The sequence below is a fragment of the Pelodiscus sinensis genome, chromosome 1, assembly GCF_052426305.1.
Source record: "Pelodiscus sinensis isolate ZL-2025 chromosome 1, ASM5242630v1, whole genome shotgun sequence".
NCBI classification, from domain to species: Eukaryota; Metazoa; Chordata; order Testudines; family Trionychidae; genus Pelodiscus; species Pelodiscus sinensis.
Window position 1 is genome coordinate 191527588 of NC_143052.1, and position 17172 is coordinate 191544759.

Sequence of the window (17172 nt, forward strand, 5' to 3'; positions counted from 1 at the left end):
CCAATGGACAGCCTTAAGTCTATGTTAACTAACGCTCTGTCTGCATTACAATCTGAAGTGGACCTAACATAGATTGACTTAAAACCATTGCATTAATTACTTCAGTGGCTGATGTCCATGCTACCTACTTTGTTTTGCTGGTGTGCGTCCTCATGAGGGGACTGAAGAGGGGTAGTATGGGGAACTGAGAACTAGGCTGCTCAACTCTGTTCATTTCCCCACTAGGAGCTCAGCTGCTCCCCAGGGTTTCTCACCTTTGTGCTCCCAACTAGGGATGTTGATTAATTGATGAACTTCATGTATTCTTACCAATTAGTCAACTATTCTGTAGTCCCTGAGCAGCCCCTGCCTGGTGGGAGGGGTCTGAGCTCCCGGACCCATCACGACCCGGAACTGAGCCGGGCTGCCTGCCTGCCTGTCTCCTAATACACTTTAAATGCAAAGCTGCAGTGGGGGTAGGTCCAGGACCCAATGCAAGCTGGGACTGATCTGGGCTGCTGGCCAGTGTGCTAAAAAATTTACTGGCAAGGGGTTGGGGTGGGGGTAGGGGGTGCATATAGTCTATAGCAGTGGTCCCCAACCTTTTGGGGCTGCCGTGCACCCGGGAGCAGGGTCGGCGCTGGCACCACCCATGCGCTGCGTGCCCGGGGCAGGGCCGGCCCAGATCATTCGGTGGGCGCATATAAATGCCATGGCGCCTGCGGGCACCGTGTTGGGGACCACTGGTCTATATCATTAACCTATAAGCTTTTGCTTAATGGTTAATTGACTATACTATTAAATCCCTACTCCCAGCTGGGAGTGGGGGGTGGGGGGGAATGGAGAGAGTCATGGAGCAGTTAATTGTGGCTTCTTGCCTTTGTGGTCCCAGCCGGAGCAGGGAGAGGTGAGGAGGCAATGTCAGAGGGCCTTTCACCTCTGGTGGGAAGAGCTGTGCCTGGAATCCAGTCTGTTGTGCTCACGGTGAGAACCAGAACCCCGGGGACAGCAGAACTCTCTGCAGGGAGCCCAACTGGTGAATCTGGGTAGCAGCCTGGCTTGGAGCAGGGACTCCAAAGCAGTGTGGCTGGGGAGCCATGAAATTGCTAAGAATGTCTGCCAATAGCCAATGTAAGGAAAGCAGTGTCTACACAGCATCATCTTAACTACACCAGATAAGCCCTTATGCCTCTTCTCAATGTGGTTTTATTACGTTGGCATAGCAGGGGAGTTACATCGGTGGGAGGAGCATTTCATTGTGTACAGCCGCTCCCCGAGTTACGAACAAGTTACGGACCAACACTTGGTCCGTAACTCGAAGTGTTCATAATTAGGATCCCATAGTGTTACATGGCAACCGCGCTGTTCGTAAGTGCGGATCGCCGTTCGTAACTCTGATCTGCATTTACGACCGCTTTGGACATAAGTGCGGATGGTCGTAAGTGGAGGTGGTCGTAACTCGGGGAGTGGCTGTACGCTTTCATTGTTTTGTCAATGAAAGCTTTCTTTTGTCGACCAAACTGAGTAGTGTAGATAAAGCCTGCGTTTTTGAGTATTTAATATGTATTCAGTGTGCAGATAAATAAAACACACACATTATTTAGTACACAGAATGTAAGTTTATATCCATAGGGTGTTCATGTAGAAAGTATTTTATACACATTTACACTAGAGCTGTCAATTAATATGTGTGAATGCGTGCGATTAACGCAGGGCAGAATTAACATGTTAAAAAAATTAACGTGTGTTAATCGCAGATTCGCATAGGACGGGAAACCAGCATGAGCTGCTCTGGAGATGACCCTTTCTGGTAAGGTGCAGTAATGTAAACTGCACCAGAGGGGTACACAGAAAAACAAAGCAGGAAAAAAAGACACCCCCCCCAAACCCTGAAGACGTGGTCCCAGCTCCAGTTAAGAAGTAAAGACCCTGATATCCGTCCCTCTCCTCTCCCAGGTGACCATATTTTTTTAAATAAAACAGCCTGGGAGGGAGGGAAGCTTGCCCAGGCTGTCTCCCCTCCTTCCCCCCGCAGGGCTCACCAAGCCACCCTCTCTTTGACTCCTGGTGCTGGGACTGACCCTCCCTCCACATCTGCTTCTGGGGCTGAGTCCTGTCCCATCCCCTTCCTCTCCTCTCCGAACTCTACACTGCCATGGTGGGGCTTACCTCACTCAGCCCAGGGGCTGACCCCTCCCCTGAACTTGGGGGTTGACCCCCCACTCCTGAGCCCTGTGCCATCTACAGTTGGAGTTTGAACCCCCCCGAACTTCCCAAGGCAGAGTCTATCTCCTTTTGGCCCTGTGCCACCAGCAGCTGGAGCTGAGATAAAAAAAGGACTCTCTTGAATAGGACACAAATATATTGCTTATATAAAATAATTTATTGAATTATTCCAGACATTGACATAGTTCTGCTGTGTTTTCGTGATCTATAATGCTAAAATATCAGACAAGTTAACGGAGCAAAGTTAATGGAGCAAAGCAGCAACAGTTCAGGTCTTTTGAATGGGAAGTTTGTTTAAAATACTTCCAGATGGTTCTTTGTCTAAAAGGACTGTTATCTGTGGCTATTATAAGGCTGAGTTCTGATACCAAAGAAGCATTTCAAGTCTGCAGTACCACTTACATGCTAAGTATGCTTTTGCCTCCGGATTTTGTGCTACATATAACCTGCCACCAGCAAATGAGTCCAGCCAGCCAGCCAAGACAGAGTACAATTACAAAGTTTCAGGATCGCTACAAGCCCATGGATCAAACAAAGTGCTATACCTTAACCGATGCTATTGCAAAGTGGATAGCTATGGACTGCAGACCACTCAACATTGTAAATGACAGAGGGCTAAGAGATATTATTCAAATAGCATCTGCCAGTCAGTCATATACCTTGCTCTCCTAAGGAACCATTGCATCACAAATAAATGACCTATATGACAATGAGAAGACTACGAGCTTCTGAGAAATGCACTGGCTGTTGCTTTGACTGGTGATCACTGGTCTTCCTTGAGCAATCATAGCTATCTTGGTGTCACGGCACACCTGATTGATGCTGTATGGGCATTACAGTCATTTACTGTAACAGTAACTCATGCTGAAGAGAGACATTATGCTGAAGCATGTGCAGAGCATTTCATAGATGTTGTGAAAAAATATAATATTCAAGAAAAGGTAACAACAATTCGTACTGTGTGCACATAATATGGTAGCAGCGGGCAGTCACTTGCCTTTTGAACACATGAAATGCGTTGCTCGCAGTCTGCAGCGAGCCATTGTTGTAGCACTCAGTGATGGTGGTTTTGAAAATGTGTTGACAAAATGTAGAAAACTTGTGGGCCATTTCAAATGCAGTGCAACTTACAGTACAGAGCTAGGAATACAACAAGCTGCAAATGGACAGAAACAAGAACCTCTAGTACAAGATATTTCAACCAGATGGAATTCCACATTGGCTGTGATTCAGTGCCTGCTTCGCAATAAAGCCACTATCATATCTACATTAGCTCTTCAAAAGCACCATCTATCAGTGCCAACAGATAAAAACTGCAAAAGCTAGAAACATTACTTGAGCCCTTAAGGTTTGTGACTGAACACCTTGGGGGGAACTGTACATTTCCTGCTCCTGCTTCATTACTCACATTTTGCCATATATTCCAAGTTATGTCAGTCTCTGATGATCAGGGCTCCACAGTCTATGTAATCTACTTGTCCGGGGCGAGTAGATTACATCCCGGAAGAGCCGGGTTCGGGCGATCTGTGCATGCACAGAACGATCTACGCATGTGCAGAATGCCAGACAGTGCAGCTGGCGAGTGGGGCTCACCGTGGCTCGGCGAGCCCTGCTGATGATGACCCAGCATATGTTGTTAGATTTAAGAACACTTTCATGACAGATTTTACAAAATGCAAAGAAGGTACCAATCGGAGGTTTCTAAAAATAGCTACAGCACTAGACCCCAGGTTTAACAATCTGAAGTGCCTTCCAAAATATGAGATGGACGAGGTGTGGAACATTTTGTCAGAAGTCTTAAAAGAGCAATCATCTGATGCAGAAACTAGAGAAACCGAACCACCAAAACAAACAAACAAACACAAAAAAATCAACCTTCTGTTGGTGGCATCTGATTCAGATGGCAAAAATAAACATGCTTCGATCTGCACTGTTTGGGATCGTTATTGAGCAGAACCCATCATCATCCTAGACGGATGTCCTCTGGAATGGTGGTTGAAGCATGAATGGACATATGAATCTTTAATGCATCTGTCATCTTGCTATGCTGGGGGCTATAACAATGCCATGCGAATGCCTGTTTTCACTATTAGGTGACATTGTAAGCAAGAAGTGCGCAGCATTATCTCCTGCAAATGTAAACAAGCTTGTTTGTCTTAGTCATTGGCTGAAAAATAAGTAGGACTTGTGGGGTCTAAAGTTTTACATTGTTTCATTGTTAAGTGAAGTTATTCTTGTTTACATAATTCTACATTTGTAAGTTAAGCTTTAAGGGTGATGCTTACTGAGTAATCAGTTACGTGTTCACATCCCTATTGCAGATTAACGATGTTAAGAGGCAGGTGATTGACTAATCATGTAGTAAATAGAATTTTTATTTACTACCCAATTAGTTGAGAGGAGAAGGTGCTCAGTCCTGGCTTGTGCCAAGTCCAGGACCTACCCCTGCTGCAACTCTGCAGTTTAAATGTAGTGTAGTAGGAGCCAGGCATGCAGGTTGCTGACCCTTGGGGCTAAGAGGAAGAAGTGTCTTTTGTCAAGCCACCTGAACAACATCTTGGGAACTGAGGCCTGGGGGACTGTAGCTGGTCTGTTGGATGTTATAGCAAAAATACTTATTTTTGAAAATAATCACTTATATATTTTATTGGTGTTTTTCGTTAAAAATCCTGTGTGAAGATAAGTGTGAGTGGGTTAAAGGGAACTACTCTCTTCTCTCAGTGAATGTTCAGCCACAGTTGAGATCAAAGGTGCTCAAGTTGAAGCTGTCTCAGTATAAATGAGAAGGAGCATTTTCATAATGCCTTTGTTTTGGAATTTGCTTCCCATCTTGATCCACCGGAGTCCAAATTTGTTAACCTTGTGAGCATACTGCAAAACCTTCTTCTGTCTCTTCTGGTGTTAGGAATGTAGACTGCGGGGGATATTATATGGACAGTCCTTTCATTATATCTTTCTAGGAGGACCTTGAATTGCATTTTGGAAATTTCAATAAATAAATAATGGTGATAGAATAAATTATTATTTTAAAATAATTTAAGGGTTATTGCTTCATAATTTAGTTAATTGTGTTACAGGATACGCAGGGATGTGAATTTATCCTCTGTTTTAAACCGTGTCCAAGACATTTTACATCTACAAGTTGAACCAGTATTATCCAGCACCCTGGGAACCTGACCGGTGCGGAACCACAGGAGGTCAATATTATCTATCAGCATTACAGGCAGTCCCTGAGTTATGTGGATCCAACTTATGTCGGACCCGCAGTTACGAACGGGGCTTTTCTCACCCCGGAGGACGCGAGCGGCGGGACGTCCAGATGCGCCGCAGTCCCGCCGCCCGCGTCCTCCGGGGCGAGAAAAGCTGCTCCGCATCTCCCTGGTCTGCTGGGGGAGGGGGAGGGAGTCCCCCCAGTAGACCAGGGAGACGCGGAGCAAAGCTGCGGAGCACGCGGGCAGTGGGACAGCCCAGACACGCCACAGCTGTCCCGCTGCGCGCGTGCTCCGCAGCTTTGCTCCGCGTCTTCCTGGTCTGCTGGGGGGGAGCCCCCCCCAGCATACCAGGGAGACGCGGAGCAAAACCGCGGAGGATGCAGGTGGGACCGCAGCGCGTCTCGGCGGTCCCGCCACCTGCGTCTCCCTGGTCTGCTGGGGGGGGGGGGCAGCTAGTGCGTCCCTCTCCTCCCCCCAGCAGACCAGGCTTTTCTCACCGAGGACGCCTGGGGTAGAGCAGCTGGGGCGCTGCCGGGTTGGTCCCCGCAGCGCCGCACCTCAGCGCTACTGGACCAACCCGGCAGCACCCCAGCTGCTCTGCCCCAGGCGTCCCCAAGTCAGCCGCTGCTGAAACTGACCAGCGGCTGACTACAGGAAGCCCGAGGCAGAGTTGCTCTGCCCCGGGCTTCCTGGAATCAGCCGCTGATCAGTTTCAGCAGCAGCTGACTTGGGGACGCCTGGGGTAGAGCAGCTGGGGTGCTGCCAGGATGGTCCCAGCAGCGCTGAGGTGCGGCGCTGCGGGGACCTACCCGGCAGCGCCCCAGCTGCTCTGTCCCAGGCGTCCAAATTCAGCCGCTGTTGAAACTGATCAGCGGCTGATTCCAGGAAGCCCAGGGCAGAGCAACTCTGCCTCGGGCTTCCTGTAGTCAGCTGCTGGTCAGTTTTAGCAGCGGCTGAATCTGGACGCCAGTTCCAACTTACATACAAATTCAACTTAAGAACAAACCTACAGTCCCTATCTTGTACGTAACCCGGGGACTGCCTGTACTAACATTTCTGCTGCTTACCTGGCTCTTAGAAGATGTTTATGGGTAAATTAGAGCTAAACAATAGCACAGCACCCTGAGAACCAGGACTAGTGCCTGTAAATGTACACTGAGACCACAGGAAACTTGGCCACACCCTGTGATAAGTAAACATCTAGCTAACTAAAATCATGACGGACCACAAATGTTGCCGGGCCAGAGAATGCCAGATTAGAGAGGTTCAATCTGTATTGTTTAAATGATTTTGCAAGTTAAAAGATTTCTAGATCCCCAATTATTGTGTATCAGCATTTCAAAAGTTCCCTTTGGGGTAACATATAGGTTTTTGATGCACTTTGTTGTTGCAGCTATATACATAATTAAGTGCGAGGAAAACTTATTTTAACAGACAAGCTTTCAAACATCAACCTGTTCAAAATTTTATTTAAGCTTTTTAAAAAGTGTCTGTCTTGGAAAGAACTGTGTCTAGGGTTCATAATTAAGATTTACTTAACTTAGGAAATTGTAGAGGACAGAAAAATCCTAGTGGTGTTACCTCTAGCTAGGTAAGGATCAGTAGGACAACTGGTAGTAAATACACTAGAATCATAGGGCTGGAAGAGACCTCAGGAGGTCATCGAGTCCAGCCCTCTGCCCAAATTAGGGCCAGTCCCAACTAAATCAACCCAGCCAGGGCTTTGTCAAGCTGAGACTTAAAAACCTCTAGGGATGGAGATTCCACTAGCTCCTAAGTAACCCATTCCAGTACTTCACCACCATCCTCATGAAATAGTTTTTCCTAATATCCAACCTAGACCTCCCCCACTGTAACTTGAACACTATTTGTGCAATGGGAGCCAAGCTGGATTTTAACAACTTGTCAATTAAACCCACTTTTTTTAGCAAGTTGGACATAGCAGTAATGTGTCAGAATCCACCACTACTGCATCTGTGTTGGCATTTCAGTTTAAAGCTAGTGTAGCTTTAGAATATTGTGATTAAGGCTGAACAAAATTATATTTTTGATTTGCTGGTGGTTTTCAAAAATAAATCTTTCAGGACCCAAAAAACAAAATTCAGAAAAAAATTAGGTGAATCAAAAATTTTGGAACATTCATCTCAAAATGTTTTGTTTTCATGCATTTTTAAACGAAGGGGTGGATTCACAAAAAGGGGGAAGTTATTTGCCCTACGTGTAGCCCAGTTATTTTGGACATTCACCTAGAATATAGGAAACCTGGTTTCACTTCTCTCCTCTGCTTGATGTGGAGCACAGTTTTAACTCCACCGGAGTATTCCTTTATTGTGATTCTGAAATATTTTCCTTTAATTTACATTTGTTTTTGTCCCTTTCTGCTATGTGAAAGACTCTCAGAGCCCAGAATAATTAAAATGATTAAATGGATTGCACAGAAAGATATCTCATGGCATCAGATAAAGAAAGCAGACAATTATATTTTTAAATCTGTTTTCAGTTATAATTTTAGATGTTACTTGTAAGAGGGGAAGGTAAATAATGTTTCTAACACATTTTTAGTTTAGTATGTCTCTGCCATACCTTTCCCATTTGTGAACTGGGGTGTAATACTTTTATTCACCTTTATGCACTTTAAGATCTCTGGATTAATGCTCATATATATGTACAAAATAGGATGTTAAATTGTGGATAATCAATTATTTTGAGTAGTTGATGGAATTTCCATCCACTGTTCAATTAGTTTATTGGGGGACAGTGGGAAGGGGTGCTCACTACCACTGCTGCGTCTGCAGTTTAAATGTAGTAGGAGCCCAGCTCCCAGGAGTAAGCTCCCCACTGTAGCTCTGCCTTTTAAATGTAGTAAGAGCCAGGTGGCTCTTTCTACATTTAAAAGGCAGAGCTGCAGCTTGGCTGTTCCTCTGTCTCCCTTCCTTCCCCCACCACAGAGGCTCTTGCTTCTCCTCTACCTTTTTTGCCTATGATATAGAGGCAGCTGGGGGTGGAAGGGAATTGTGACTAGGCTCATCAGGTAGTCAAGTATTTGACTACTCTTCTGCATCCCATAATTCAAAGTATTATTTTATCTGATGTTATTTATTTTATGGGCATGGAAATAGGGGTCAATTAATGCAAATACCATGAGGATATAAAACATTACACTAAAATCTTGAATTCTTTGTCTAGGAGGAGAGACTTCAGCATGCAAACCTTCATCTGTTCGGCTTGCACCGTCATTTTCATTCCATGCTGCTGGCCTTCAGATGGCTGGACAGATGTCCCATTCACATCAGCAGTACAGTGATCGTCGGCAGCAGAACATAAATGACCAACAGGTTTCTGCCTTATCGTATACTGACCAGGTTCAACAACCTCTAACTAACCAGGTACGTGATATCCAGGATAGCTATCGACTCTGTAGATAATTGCTTTCTTCTCTAAATATTTAAATATTTTTTGATACTTAACCTATAACTTTTTTAAATAGAAAAATTTGTGATTACAAAATACGCAACTGACGCATCTTGATGAAAACATTATATGACTATTTTTAAAATGGAGAAAAACTATTACTCCTTTTTAAAATGCTGCAGGAGATGATCTTCTGGCAGTTAACTGAATACTTTCCTTATTTTAAAAAGGAAATAGTCTAACCATGCTTGACATGGAAAGGCAGTTAAGTTGTCTGAGGAGTATTTATGGCTATTAAAGATGAGTCTAATGGTTATCATGGAAAAATATAAATCCGAGTCAAGAGACAGCTTTTTTTTTTTTTAAGGAGGGAGAAAGTTACAGTAGAAAATTTTATAGGTAATTTTGCCACCAGGCACAACAGAAAGTGCCGTTAATTTTGCTCATGGCAGAGGCTGAGCTAGGGGCTCCTTCTCTGATCTTTTCTTTCTGTCATATTCCAAGAGTATGGTGTATGCATTTCCACTGATCCAGCTCATCCACCAGGAACCTAGTACAGATTGAGAGACGATACTTGGGTTATCATGCTTGACCCCGTGTGGCCTTGTCAGCTCTGGTTTGGCACACTCATGAACACGACATTGTGCCCTCTCTGACCCCTTCCCATTCGACCAGACCTGATATCGCGGACCAACTTTGAGTTCCTGCATGTCTCGGCATGGATGCTGTCTGTGATGACCCTGTTTGGAGGAGGTTCTTCTGTGAAACAGTAAGCCTTCCATGAGATTGTCTTACCTGGCCAAGTGGATGAGGTTTTCTCTGTCGCTTGCATTCTCTGATGCAATCCATTCTGGACTAACTGCTGTAGCTCAGAAATCAAAGTCTGGGGCGTTCCACCATCAAAGTCTATCTGCAGCTATCTATGCATTCCATGAGCTGATCGAGGGGAAGATGGTATTTCCCATGAAATGGTGGTCACATTCCTAAAGGATCTTGAGCTGCTCCGCAGGTAGAATACCCTGTTTCATAGTGGGACCTGAGCCTGGTCCCTCAGGCTGCCCTTTGAGCTGCTGGAATTCTGTTCCCTTTTCAGCTTGTCCTTCAAGATTGCATTTCTGCTGGCAGTGACTTAGGTGAGACAGGTCTCAGAGATAAGGGCTCTGACCTCAGAACTGCCTTGCATAGTCTTCTACAAAGACAAGATTCAGCTGTGGCCTCACCAAGCCTTCCTACCAAAGGAAGGAGGACATGTGAACGAGGACATGTTTCTGCCTTGTTTTGCCCCAAATCTCACAAGATGGTGGATGACTGATGTCTATTTCCCTGGACATCCATAACTATTTACCTGGAACGTATTAAACCCTTTTGCAAGTTGACACAGCTCTTTGTTGCTACTGATAGGATGAAGGGCCTTTCATCGCAGGGGATGTCCCATTGGATTGCCTGTTGGATACAGACCTGCTATGATCTTACAAAGGTCCCATTGCCTTTGATTGTCCACATCCATTTGACCAGTACTCAATTATCATTATCAGCCTTCTTGGTACATGTACCAATCCAGATCATCTTAGAGCTGCGGTTTGGTCTTTGTTCCACACGTTCATGTCTCACTATGCCATCACACTGTAGAGCAGGCTGCAAACGACACTGAATTCAATAGAAATCAGTACAGCCATGAACTGTTGCCCACCTCCATGGGTACTGCTTGTTAGCTGATATGGAATGGACAGTTACCTGTTCCATAACTAGTGTTTTTAGATTTGTTGTTCATGTTCATTTCAGGACTTCCTCTCCTTCCCCACTGACAGAGAGTTTCTAGCAAGAAGGAACTGAGTGTGTGAAGAGTATGTGGTATCTCTTATTCAGCTTCACAAGGGCACTATTCTAGGTGTCCCCAGAGCTGCTTCATTGCACATACCACTGGGGAAAATTCCTGTACCGGTGCATGTGACAAGCACATACACCTAACATGGAATGGGTATGAGCAACACATCTCAAAGGACACCAGTTATGGAACTGTGCTTTGGTCCATACTCCTCTTCCTGCTTAGAAGGTGCTCCTAATAAGCATTCTCAAAACCTTCTCAAAGTTCTACCCAACTTGTTTACAAAAAACTTGGCAGTGACTGGTGCACTGATACCTGTGATGCTGACCAAACTCTCTTCTTGTTTCCTTGAACTTCTGAATCTGTTGTCGTACATTTTTGTGAGCTCTTAGGGACAGACCATGTTTTTTGCTCTGTTCGTACATTGCGTAGCATGCTGGGGGTCTTGGCTATGATTAATATTCCTAGATGCTACAGTAATGCAAGTAGTAATAGCCACAAACTTAATGTGCCCATGTAGATGGTCAGATATTGTTATCCTTGGTACATACACACATTTTTAAGGAGTTATGTATCGCAAGGGCATCAAGATCTGTAGGAAGACAGAGATGAACTTTAGCTAGTTTAGGGAGCATAATTCCCTGGGAAATGGGCATTCTGTCCTGTCTCTCCATTGAATTTTCTCCTTGCACATCACCATTAGTAACAGAATGCTATGTATCAGTTTCCCAGGCCTACCACACGCACCAATGGTTTCTAGTGACAGATCAAAGATTGAGTTCATTGTTTCCATGCTACTATCCATAGCAGTCTTAAGAGTTGTATGCTGCCCAAGGGGGAGAGTCCTCTTGGATATGATTTCTTGCTTGTGAGACCTTCATCCCAAACAAGTATTTTTTCCTCTCTCTTGTTTCAGTGTCTATTTGTAAACAGTATGAGGATCTTTGTCTAGCAGTTTGTTTGCCATGCTGGGAGTACTAGACATAATTTTTAGTTTTATAGACTCCAACCTCCATCTTCTGGCCAGATTGTTGCATTGCACCACTTGCTCCTGTTCAAGTTCAGTGCCTTGGCTGGTGAGTTCAGGTGCTTTTCCTCTTGTAAGAGATTTTCCTTAAAATTCCTAAACATTCCATATCTAGAACAAGCTAAATTCTTTATAGTTTCAGTGAAAATGTGTTAGTTTTTAAATAGCTCCTTTTTGAGCACAAATGATTTATTAATATTTCCTGAGACTCTACCAACCATAGTGACACAAATTAAGGGAATCTTCTTTTTTTCGATCCCCATGACTACTCTTTTCTTCTCAGTCTCCTCTTTTCTAGGACTGAAATGTTTTCCACAGAGATCCTAATGTTAGTGAATAACAAAGGGAGCACCCAATTATTTGGAAGAAAATATAGATTTGTCTTAAAGGGCCTTCATATCTATTGCCAACTGTCTTCTGCCCTCTATGAAGCTTGTATGGCTTATTGTTGGGATGGAACATTCAGTAAAAAGAAGTAACAGATTCAACAGGTTGCTTCTGGTTGTCATTTATGGTATTTTTTGATATTACAAGCAGCAATTTATTTGTTTACATATACAGGAGATAATACTGTCTGCTAGTTACTTACAATGTCACCTGAAAGTGAGAACAGGCATTCACGTGTCACTATTATAGCCGGTGTTGCAAGGTATTTGCTTGCTAGATGTGCTAAACATGCCCCTTTATGCTTCAGCTTGTAGGCGCTAAACTAATAATAATAATTCTACATTTGTAAGTTGCACTTTCATGATAAATATATTGCACCAGAGTATTTGTATGAGGTGCATTGGAAAATACTATTTTCGTTTTTACAGTGCAAATATTTGAAATACAAATAATATAAATTGAGCACTATATACTTAGTATTGTATTTTAATTTAAGTCAATATATTTTAAAAATCAAGAAATATATTCACAAATATCTGTGTGTGTGTGTGGGGGGGGGGTCACGGGTCACTTTGTCCCCCACAGCCCCTCTCTCCTTCCCCAGGCTCAGTGGGAGCTGCGTGGCCTCCCGCTGGTGACCAGAGAGAGAGGGGGGTTGGCAAACATTGCAAGCAGGGGGCACAGCCTCTAGTATTCACAATACATTTATATTGGTATTCTTGTTTAGTAATGTGATTAAAACTGCTTAATCACAACTATTTTTAAATTTAGTTAAGTTTGTTTTGTGTGTTAATCGCTTGCATTAGCTGCATTTAACTGACAGCCTTAAAAATAAGTAAAAACTAGAATTCTTAGTCAGAAACAATGGTATACATGTCTTTCATTTTATTCCCTTTGTAAAATCAGAGCCATACGACATGAAACCAGAATCTCTGCTACTTCTTGTTCCTATTTTACTAAATAGTTTAAGTATCCAAATATCTCTGATAGATCAGAACATCCATTTTACATGCTATATATTCCATGTCATAACATTTCCCAAAATAAAATAAGGTATGTTTAACAAGGAACGTCATTGTATTGGACAGTAAAGGATAGTAACACATGAAGACATGTCTATGGCAATCAGATATTGGTTGCCTCTTTTACCAAACACTATAATATTAGCATTGTTGTCAGCTGATGCAGAATTAGACAGTATAGTCCTTGAAGCTGTTCTGGACCAATTACAAACATGAAAATAGATCAATTTAATGTTCATAGTTGCGACTATTAGACTTGTTGCCTATTATGTTTTTATTACTTAGTTCTTTTTGTTCTGACTTGTACTTCTCAATGTCATTTTCATACCAGCAGGTGGGTCACATGAAATTGAAAAAATAATTTTCTTATTTGTAATTATTATGTCTCTTACTGGTATCAACCTCCACTATGCATTTGCTGCTACATGTGTTTGTTAAGCCGATAATGTTTTGTTGTTTATTAACAGGTTTAATTTCAGTGAAACCACTTGATTATCTTTTTTCTTGGAATTTATACATATTTCCTGAGTTACATTTTCCAAAATTATGTTTTGGAAATATCTCTTGGGTTTTCAGTTAACTATGTGGCCAGCAGGCATCTGGAAAATGGATAAAAAAAGACAGCCAGAGAGCTGAAGTCAAAGCAGAATTACCTAATTATATAGCGCAGTATGGTACCACTATGCAAAATGGGTATTGTCCACTCCTTTGTCATCATTCTCCTCTCTCCTTCATCAGAGGAAGAGGTCGTTTATATATTGGGAGCAAGATTCTTATCCTTCATATTTTTCTGAGGGGACCTTGTACCAATGGAATGCCCTGATTAAGAATATAGCCAATTGTTTTAAAATCCAGCTTGTAGAAGAAAAAGGTGGCAGATTCTTAGCTTTTTTCTTTCCTAGTCTTCCACTCCATTTTTCAGAAGGCAGAGAAGAAAATATTGCATCTTGAAAAAGTTAATACAGGTCAGAATTTGCTCTTAGTAATAACTGAGCTGCTGTGTTAGTTTTAGGCTATACTATCCTGCAGTTGGGTCTATAGGGCTATGAGTAGCAGACCACACCAAAGTGTTGTGCTGTAAATTATAAGATTCCTAGTTCTTATTACTGGAGTCCTATTTTAAAGAGAGTTATGTTAATATAAACTAAGAACCTTTTTGCTTGTGTCTGGAGCATTTACACAGGGAAGTTGCAGTTCAGCCCTTCGTGCAGGCTGCTGTTCTCATCCTTATAGTCCAAACTGCGGGAGAGTGTAGATGAGCCCTACATGAGGTAGTACAGGTGTAGTTGAAAGCATGACCTGGAGATAAAGTAATCAGAGATATCAGTGAGAAGTTGAGAGGGGAGCAAGTTGGCCTGTAAAACTGTAATTATTTTTCATGAGAAGAAAAGAAACCAGCTTGATTTTCTCAGTTTGCCTTTTTGGTGCTGTTGATAGAAAAAAATTCCTTATAAATTGAGCAAATTTGATCTAGAAATTAGAGACAATAAACATGGCATCCTTGCAGTGCTGTCCTACAGAGGAGAATATAAATATGTCCACACATGCCGATTACAACATGTGGTGCATCTCATCTACTGTACTAAATGCCCCAGTAATGATGTGTGTGCATAAGAATGGCCATACAGAATCACACCATAGGTCCATTCTAGCGTAGTACCTGTCTTCTGACAGTAGCCAATGCCAGGTCCCCTGGAGAGAATGAACAGAGCAGCTAATCATTAATTGATCCATTCCCTGCACATTCTGGCTACTAGCCATTGATGGACCTATCCTCCATTTATCTAGCTCTTTGAACCCTGGTATAATCTTGGCCTGCAAAACATTCTCTGGCAAGGAGTTGTACAGGTTAACTGTGCACTGTGTAAAGAATTACTTCCTTTTCATTGTGTTAATCTGCTGCCTATTAATTTCATGTGATGACTCTAGTTTTTGTGTCATGGGAAGTAGTAAATTCCTCTTTATTCACATTCGTCACACCAGGCATGATTTTATAGACCTCTGTTATATTTCCCTCCCCGCCCCCCCAGTTCTCTCTTTGCCAAGCTCCAGAGTCCTAGTCTTATTAATCTCTCCTCATAAGGCAGTCATTTCATATCCCAAATAATTTTTATTGCCATTTTCTGAATTTTTTACAATTCCAATAGATCTTTTTTTGAGATGAAATAACCACATCTGCACAGAGTTTTAAAGATGTGGGCATACCGTGGATTTATGTAGAGCTCACCCCACTCAATGCATACCTTTCCGTGGACCACCCCATGATGACAAAATGACTCTGCTTATCTCTAAATACCTTAAATACTAAATTATTCCTATTAGCCTACAGGAGCATAAAACTTAAATATGCAGCTATAACATAAGGGAGCATATGTATCCAGTAAGAAAGAAATATTAATCAAAATTAAAATCATTAAACAGAGTAAGCACTTTAACTTTATCATGTTAGTTTACCAAATTTCATTTTAAATAAATAAAGTAAAATATTAATTTATGTCCAAAACAAAAGGTTTCAACGTTGACTTTATTTATGGCAGGGGCGGAGAGCCTTTTTTGGGTTGGGGGCCACTGATCCACAGAAAAATCAGTGAGGAGCCACACAAAAGTAGGAGGCAAATCCCTCCCCTCCCCCCCAGCTGACACACCTCACTACCCCTGGTGCTCCAGCTTCATGGGGGCAGCGGATAGCCGAGAGGACCAAAATTCAGGGCTTCCCACAGATCCCAGAGTTATTAGATTTTGTGAGCTCCCCATAGCTCTGGGGTGGAGCCGGAATGAGAGGTTCATTGTGTGGAAAGGGACTGCCAGGGAGTGGGAGAGGGATGCAAGAGGTGGGTTGTAGGTAAGAAGTGGGATGCTGGAGCGGGCTAGGCAAGGGGATCGGGCCAGGAGTTTGGGTGCAACAGGGAGTGAGGGTGCAAGGTGTGGCTGGAAAGGAGGGTGCAGGAGCAAGGAAGGATGAAGTATCTGCCAGGAGGAAGGGTGCAGGAACAAGGGAAGATACAACAGCGGGTTACGGGAGCGGGGGTCTCAGGTGGGGTTGGTGCGTGAGGGGGATGGGGTACAGGGTCTGGACATGAGATGGGTGAAAAGGCTTTACGCTCCCCGCTGCCCTCAGGCACCACCTCTTAAGTATCGCCTCCGCTACTCCCATTGGCCATGATTCTAGCCAATGGGCACCATGGGGAATGCCTGTGTGCTGTTATTCTCCTAGCCAGAGACAGAAGGAATAGCAGTGCACAAGAGCTGCTTGGTGTCCTCCCCTCTGCCTCCCTCTCTCCTCCCCACCCCCCTCTCATACTGCTTCCCATGAGCTGGATCTAGCGGCAAGGCTTGGGACTTTAACTAGTGGTCTGTGGCCCACAGCTTGAGAACCACTGATGTAGAGGCAATATCGGTTATCTTATCTATCCTTTTTTGTAATGATTCCCAACATTGTTTTGTTTTTTTGATTGCCACTGCACATTGAGTGAATGTTTTGAGAGAACTACCCACAATGACTTAAAGATCTCTCTTGTGTGGTAACAGCTAATTTAGATTCCATCATTTTGTACATATAGTTGGAATTATATTTTCCAATATACAGTACTTTGCATTTATCAACATTGAATTTTGTCTGCCCTTTTGTTGCCCAGTCACCTGGTTTGTGAGATCCTTTTTGTGAGAGCTCTTTACAAGTCTGGTTTGGATTTAACTGCCTTCAGTAGTTTCATGTCATCTGAAAAATGTTGCTTCCTTGTTGATTAATCCTTTGTCCAGATCATTTATGAATGTTGAATAGTATGGGTTCCAGTACAGACCACTGGGGGAGACAATTAGTTACCTCTCTCCATTCTGAAAGCTGACTGTTTATTTACCCTTCCTTTGTTTCCTATCTTTTAATCTAGTGGTAGGCAAAACATGGCCCTTGGGTCATATGTGGTTTGCCAGGGTTAGCTCCTGGAGGTCTGCTAGCGCTTTATTTACCTGAGTATCTGGGCTGCCACTTCTGTTGGCCAGGAACAGCAGTCCATGGCCAACGGGAGCTGCAAGAAGCCATACTATGTGGATGTGCAGGTAAATAAAGTGCTGGTGGCCGTCCTG

General features: G+C 43.3%; 1 protein-coding gene and 1 pseudogene across 3 annotated transcripts in view; both read left to right on the plus strand.

Annotated features, from left to right (window-relative positions):
- The window catches only part of DYRK1A (dual specificity tyrosine phosphorylation regulated kinase 1A), a 151305-nt gene that overhangs the window by 97586 nt on the left and 36547 nt on the right, over nt 1-17172 (plus strand). For all 3 annotated transcript variants that reach the window (XM_075911883.2, XM_075911897.2, XM_006125985.4), the window contains exon 3: nt 8604-8803. In XM_075911883.2, the coding sequence (XP_075767998.1) occupies nt 8604-8803 (200 nt within the window). The remainder of the gene's footprint in view (nt 1-8603; nt 8804-17172) is intronic.
- On the plus strand, nt 523-5509 carry LOC142821084 (E3 SUMO-protein ligase ZBED1-like; annotated as a pseudogene).